Below are 7,359 nucleotides of genomic sequence, written 5' to 3' on the forward strand. Positions count from 1 at the left end.
TAATTTTTCCCCAAAACAGTTGTCGTTTATAATACAATTGATGTGATGTGAAAACATCACATTTAGGTCACTTAACTTAGATGAATTAGTCCATTTTATGCTTCAATTCTAATAAGATATGTTTATATTCATGACAAGGTACCATAAAAGAACTATGCAAAGAAATGAGCTAAGGAGACTCTAGAAGAGTCAAGAACACCTAAAAGAATCTAAGAAGAGGTCTTTAAAGTCTAGGAGCAAAAGGGAGCAAGTAAGGAGATAAGGACTCACCAAGGGTATTATGGTCATTTGCACCTAAGAGGCTCAAAATATAGTTTGAGAAAGTCTATGAAGTCTTGGGAACATGATTTTCACTTTGGCGAAGACTAGAGATGAAAAGCATAAGAAATGAGCAAGTTAGGAGACAACGGTAAAATTGTCATTTGCACCCTTTGGTCAAGTTAGAGAGCCCATTATTCAATTTAGAATTAAATGGAGTCATTAATTAAGTCAAAATAACTTGAAGAAGTCAAGCTTGACAAAGGAGTGGCTATAACTACTAAAGAAGGGCAAAGTGGTCTTTTGGGTAGGAAATAGATATTAATGCCCTAACTTGGTCTCTAGACTTCATCTTCTTGCTTATATGCTGAACTTTAGAGAGAGAAAATGATAATGGAGGCTAGGGTTCATGGAGATTTAAAGATCTAGAGAGGGCAAAAAAGAAGAAGTCAAAAGGAAGTGAAACAGAGAAGGTGAAGAATGGGTTGGCTATGCTTTGGTGCTCTTGGCCATGGCTACCCAGCTCGGCCAGCAGCTTTTTCAGCCCATTAATGGCGTGGGAAACCTTGTTTTGCATAGGGTTTGGTCGTCCAAACACCCCTCTTGCTTCCCTTGAGTTCCTTTGTTTGTATCTTCTTCTTTTTTTGATTCCAAAGGTTTTGTAAGTTATTCTTAAGGTTGTATTGAGTTATTTGAACTTGCTTGTGATGAATTTTAGAGAGATAAAGTACTTAATATGAGTGGTTCATGTTATTATGCTTTGATTTGATTATCTTATGAATAACTACTCTCATTCTTGATTCAAAGTTTATAAATAATCCTTCTAAAGCTTGATTACTAGTTGTTCTTTCCACATACACCCTAGAGAGAGAAATTAAAATAAAGTGAGTATGATTATGGATTTTATGGTGTTTATTATGTTAATCACACTCTCATTTGTGCTTGAATTCAAGAATCTCTCCATGTCTAGCTAAACCTCTTCTTGACGATTATGATGAAATCTTGATATGTTTATGTATGTGTTTGTTTGATTAGATTAGTATGTTTGATATCTCTATCATGTTAGGTTAATCGGTTAAACTTGTTTCATGACTTATGTCAAGCATATGTCATATAGTTACTTGTTAATCGATCTTTCCGATCTAGACTCGATGTTAATGGAATATGATGACCCTTTGACTAGTTATGACCATTAGGTATATCTAGCACTTAGAGCATCTAATTTAGAGTCGAGAAGACTCAAACTTGAGAATCGACCCAAACAAGCATCTACGCATATATATCTTGATGGATTCCCGAATCCTTAACCTCTCTCATATTTAGAATAAAACCTAGCCTCCCAAGAATCTTTAGTTAATAGTTCAAGTTTACTTATTTCTCTTCTATTTCTTTTTGGTCAATGCCTAATTAAAACCCCCCCTCTTTACTTTATTTGTTACTGTTTTTTTTGTCTAAGTTAGCCTTTGATATCTAAATCGGTGGATAAGCCCCTTCGATATCTGAGTTACCAACCTATCCTTGGATCGACCCCGGCTTTGCCGGGTTACTACTTGATACCTCCGCTTGGGTGTGCAACCTTTCGGGTGCATCAAGTTTTTGGCGCGGCTGCCGGGGATAGATTTAGTAGTTTGGATATATGTTGTTTGTTTTGTTCATTAGTTTAGGGTTATTTGCTTACTTAGGCGTTTTTGTTTTCTTATATTTTTCGTGGTTTCTTAATTTTTATTTTCCTTAGGTACCTTCTTCAAAAAGAGCCAAAAAGAGACATATGAGCGAAGGAAAAGGAAGCAATCGAGAAGGGTTGATAAGTGAGAAGCGGAACGAAGCAAGAGGCCTTCGCTAGTATCGTATTCTATTCTCTCTTTCTTACTTATGTGTGGTTGGTTGGAAAAGTGTTAGTTTCCATTTATAGCTTGTGTGTTATCATCATTGAACATAGTTGCATAGTATCATGTCATTGGTACATATGGCACATCATTATGAGGATTGGCCTTACGATGATGATGGTATATCAGTTATCCTCATGTCGTTAATACTAGTCGATCACCTAGAGGTCTCCTGGACAATAGACATGCATATAGGCACACCCCGACTAGTAATGGAAATATGCGATTTGAACCTGACCGACCTCGGATGACCATGGGTGAATACCGACAGATGTATAGAGACGGTCAGACTAGAGATGGATATGGTCTTAGGGATTATGAGCATGAGAGTAACCAATCCCGTAGGAGTCTTCGAGACTATCAACAAACATTAGGGTTGACCACACCCTTCATGTATGAATTTGTCATTTGATGATGCCCGTAGTTCTATTACCACTGATCGACCATGTCGAAGTCTTCATGACTATCGATAAGCATATATGAATGGCTCATTTAGTGATGAAAATTCCCGACTCGATGATTCCACTCAAAGAGTCGAGTCTATGCATCTACATGAAGGTAGTGAAGAAAGGACCATGGAGACCATTAACCCGGTTTGTGCTATTTGTGCAAGCTTAATCCATTTGACCGAGTATTGTCCCATGCCCCGTGTTCCGCGAGAGTCTTCATCTAGTTATACTCATATGCCTTATTACGAGGAGACTTCTCAAGATAGTCTCCAAGCATTTTTAGAGTACCAGACTAGATTTAATCGAGATGTAACTGAGATCACGGAATGGATTCTCAAAATTGTTGATAGAATTGAGTCGGAGCTTATCGTCTACGAGGAAGGGGTTTTCCCACCCCAAACTCAAGAGGAGACTAGGAATGATGGTGAGGATAATATACCTAACCCTAGTCTTAATTTAAATGTCGAAGATGCTCTTGGTAGACCCTTTGAGCATGAATTGATCGATGACCCTTATTGCTCGCTACCTGGACCATTATCGTCTCACCATGATAGGATTGCACTAGACTTCGATGTTCAAAATGATGGCTATATGAGAAAGTTTGGGAATGACACTATTCTGAACTTTCCGAGTTTTGACACTTGTAAGGAGTTAGTCTTAGATGCCATGTTAGGAAGACCTGATATTATAACTGACTGCGAGGCTCTAGATGCCTTTGAGGATATTGATGACGTAGTAGTTAGAGACATGTTGGATAGTTTGTCAGACCATTTACCTAAGGAAATCATGGACCTTAACTTGGTCCCCGAGCCTACTGCATTATCCTTAGAGCCTCGTCTGACCTTCCACACAATCTCATATTCGATTGTTGATCCCTTTTGGGACATTTCAGACGTCTTCCCGAAGACATCTATAGACATAGTGGATGTTTTATCCACTAAGCTTGCAGATGATTTTATGCCTTCGACTGACCTCTTGACCCTATACTTGTATGTTGATCCTTTTGATGACTTCTTAGTCTTCACTCCTTGTATTTATGCCTACTTAGTGGATTGTGCACCCACTAAGTTTAGGGATGGCTTCTTTTCTTTTGTCGTCTCACGTGCACTTCTTTACGTTGATATTATTGTGAGACGATTAGCACCTGTATATATTTTTCTTTGGGTTGATCCCCCAATCTTTCGTCTTTTGCTTTATGATCGTTGAACCGATTAAGATGGGTTTTGATGTTTGTGGGTATCATCTCTGGAAACCCTCCACGAGACAAAACTCGTGCTCTCGTGCATACGAGAGACTCAAAGGCTAGTTGCATAGCTTGATGCAATCGAGTGATCCCGCGTGAGTGGTCATTTTCATATGGTCATGCTTATGCTTCATTCTTATGTTTTATATTGATGTGTTAGGAGGGTTTCTCACTTTGTATACTTTTGGGACGTGGTTCGTTCCAAGTTTGGGGATCGCGATGGGCTTATCATCAACTTGGAACTCGAATACATAAGTCTTGGTGGTATCAATTTTTATCTCCGTCGGCTATGGTAATATCCTTCCACTCTTCTCTTTAACTTATTGTACCTCTTATCTTTTTGTGAGTATATGCTTAGAACATTGAGGACAATGTTAGTTTTAAGTTTGGGGATGGGGATACGACCTTTTTGGTCGCATGACATCACGACCTTAGATTTCAAAAGACAAGAGGGTTCAACAAATTGACCAAATTTGAAATTTTTTGGGTAGATTTGGTATGACTCAAGTGGTATTCTTGAGTATGTTGATGCATGTGGTTCTTTCTTGATAAATCTTATGCATGCTTTTAGTCTTTTCATGAATGTTAAGTCCTTTGGTGTTGGTTTCCTATCATGTGAGTAGCATCTTAAGGAAGAAGGAACACTTCTAAGTGACCTAAAATAGTCATTAGTGGAGACTTAAACCCATGTGAGATATCTGAGCCTTTCTATTACTTTTGAGTGTACTCTTCCGAGCTAACTCCGAGTAAAATGAAGAGCTACTCAACTTCGCAACTTTCAATAAAGCTTAGACGATCTCATGAGCTCAACTTCCTTAGCCACTGGGAGTGACATTAGGATAGCGAATAAACCTTACTCTTGTAGTTCATAAAACCCGATAATAGTGTCAACTTTAGAGAAATGGATACTCCACCATCCATTCATCATACTACTCTTGAGAATGAAGGCATGAAACGTAAAAAATAAAGAATGTGAAAGCAAAGTGTGAAAGTGATTTGTTGAGAATACTAGTTTGTATTTTGGTTTTTGTTGTTTAGTTTTGTGTGTAAAAAAAAAGAGAAAAGAGAAAGTGAAAAAGTGAAAAAGAAAGGAAAAAGGAAAAAAAAAAGAGAAAAGAAAAAAAAAAGGAAGAAAGTTTGTTTATATGTGTTATTTTGTGTTTGTGTAAGTGTTATGAAAATAAAGTATTCAATGCAAGAAGTTAAGTTTAAAGGTTGTTTGAGTGTTCTTGTATCATTTAGGAGACACTATTAGAGGGTAGAGTGGGCGAGAAGAGTGAGTGAGCTTCCCCATTCAGTTAGTGGCTATTTCCATTCCAAAGAGATCATTTCGTTTTATAACTTGTTATCCTCATTTACTTTTGTATGTGTTGAGTTTACTTTATTCCATGCTCACACATGAGAGTGAACCATTACGATTCGATTTTGAGTGATTTCATGTTTAAGAGCGTATGACCGTGAGGCCAAAGTCGAGGCGAAATGTGCTATGATAGGAAATAAGGTTTTGTTACTTTAGACTTGGATGATACTCATGATGATGGGACACTTGCATTTGAGCATGAAATTAATAGTGAGGAGGCTCTTAGCATGCTTTTGTATTTATTGGTTTGATTCATATGTTTGACATACTTAAGCCTCTCACTCGTTGATCATCACCTTATTTGCATCGAGAGTTGAACTCTTATCTCTCTTAGAAATCTTGAATTTTGTAGGTGTATTCACTGGAAACCCTTACGAGACAACACTCGTCCTTTAGGGGTAACCTAAGCGTTTAAAGGCTTATTGCATAGGCTAAATGCAACCGGGATTCCTCCGAAAGTGAGTTAGATTTTTTTGCTTTAATGTGTAATTTTCTATTGTTTGTTTGAGGACAACCAAAGCCTAAGTTTGGGGATGTTTGATGTGATGTGAAAACATCACATTTAGGTCACTTAACTTAGATGAATTAGTCTATTTTATGCTTCAATTCTAATAAGATATGTTTATATTCATGACAAGGTACCATAAAAGAACTACGCAAAGAAATGAGCTAAGGAGACTCTAGAAGAGTCAAGAGCACTTAAAAGAATCTAAGAAGAGGTCCTTAAAGTCTAGGAGCAAAAGGGAGCAAGTAAGGAGATAAGGACTCACCAAGGGTATTATGGTCATTTGCACCTAAGAGGGTCAAAATATAGTTTGAGAAAGTCTATGAAGTCTTGGGAACATGATTGTCACTTTGGTGAAGACTAGAGATGAAAAGCATAAGAAATGAGCAAGTTAGGAGACAAGGGTAAAATTGTCATTTGCACCCTTTGGTCAAGTTAGAGAGCCCATTATTCAAGTTAGAATTAAATGGAGTCATTGAATTAGTCAAAATAACTTGAAGAAGTCAAGCTTGACAAAGGAGTGGCTATAACTACTAAAGAAGGGCAAAGTAGTCTTTTTAGTATGAAATAGATATTAATGCCCTAAGTTGGTCTCTAGACTTCATTTTCTTACTTATGTGCTGAACTTTAGAGAGAGAAAATGATAATGGAGGCTAGGGTTCATGGAGATTTAAAGATCTAGAGAGGGAAAACAAGAAGAAATCAAAAGGAAGTGAAACAAAGAAGGTGGAGAAGGTGAAGAATGGGTTGGCTATGCTTTGGTGCTCTTGGCCATGGCTACCCAGCTCGGCCAGCAGCTTTTTCAGCCCATTAATGGCGTAGGAAAGCTTGTTTTGCATAGGGTTTGGTCGTCCAAACACCCCTCTTGCTTCCCTTGAGTTCCTTTATTTGTATCTTCTTCTTCTTTTGATTTCAAAGGTTTTTTAAGTTATTCTTTAGGTTGTATTGAGTTATTTGAACTTGCTTGTGATGAATTTTAGAGAGATAAAGTACCTAATATGAGTGATTCATGTTATTATGCTTTGATTTGATTATCTTTATGAATAACTACTCTCATTCTTGATTCAAAGTTTATAAATAATCCTTCTAAAGCTTGATTACTAGTTGTTCTTGCTACATACAACCTAGAGAGAGAGAAATTAAAATAAAGTTAGTATGATTATGGATTTTATGGTGTTTATAATGTTAATCACACTCTCATTTGTGCTTGAATTCAAGAATCTCTCCATGTCTAGCTAAACCTCTTGTTGAGGATTATGATGAAATCTTGATATGTTTATGTATGTGTTTGCTTGATTAGATTAGTATGTTTGATATCTCTATCATGTTAGGTTAATCGATTAAACTTGTTTCATGTCTTATGTCAAGCATATGTCATATAGTTACTAGTTAATCGATCTTTCCGATCTAGACTCGATGTTAATGGAATATGATGACCCTTTGACTAGTTATGACCATTAGGTATATCTAGCACTTAGAGCATCTAATTTAGAGTCGAGAAGACTCAAACTTGAGAATCGACCCAAACAAGCATCTAAGCAAATATATCTCGATGGATTCCCGAATCCTTAACCTCTCTCATATCTATTATATAAAACGCAAAGTTTTTTGCTGACTGGGACAAGTCGAAAGACAAATCCGGTCGTTCGTTGACTTTT

The 7,359-nt window shown here is 37.1% G+C and overlaps 1 protein-coding gene across 2 annotated transcripts; it reads left to right on the top strand.

The window, feature by feature from the left end:
• The first annotated feature begins 563 nt into the window (after window positions 1-563).
• LOC147564557 (uncharacterized) lies at window positions 564-6,795 on the top strand. Of its 2 annotated transcripts, XR_015227600.1 has the most exons (3): window positions 609-4,128; window positions 5,549-5,654; window positions 5,835-6,795. XR_015227600.1 is itself a non-coding variant. In XM_086647713.1 (2 exons), exon 2 carries the CDS (start codon window positions 2,624-2,626, stop codon window positions 3,797-3,799), a length of 1,176 nt encoding a protein of 391 aa, XP_086503839.1. In that variant the 5' UTR covers window positions 564-1,142; window positions 1,994-2,623; the 3' UTR covers window positions 3,800-4,900. The 2 variants fall into 2 exon arrangements, 1 of the variants encoding a protein (XP_086503839.1); XM_086647713.1 differs by lacking the exons at window positions 5,549-5,654; window positions 5,835-6,795 and having other exon boundaries at window positions 564-1,142; window positions 1,994-4,900.
• Window positions 6,796-7,359: the final 564 nt, after the last annotated feature.

The sequence above is a fragment of the Eschscholzia californica genome, unplaced genomic scaffold, assembly GCF_041429995.1.
Source record: "Eschscholzia californica isolate CP2 unplaced genomic scaffold, dmEscCali1.0.p SCAF_1, whole genome shotgun sequence".
NCBI lineage: Eukaryota > Viridiplantae > Streptophyta > Magnoliopsida > Ranunculales > Papaveraceae > Eschscholzia > Eschscholzia californica.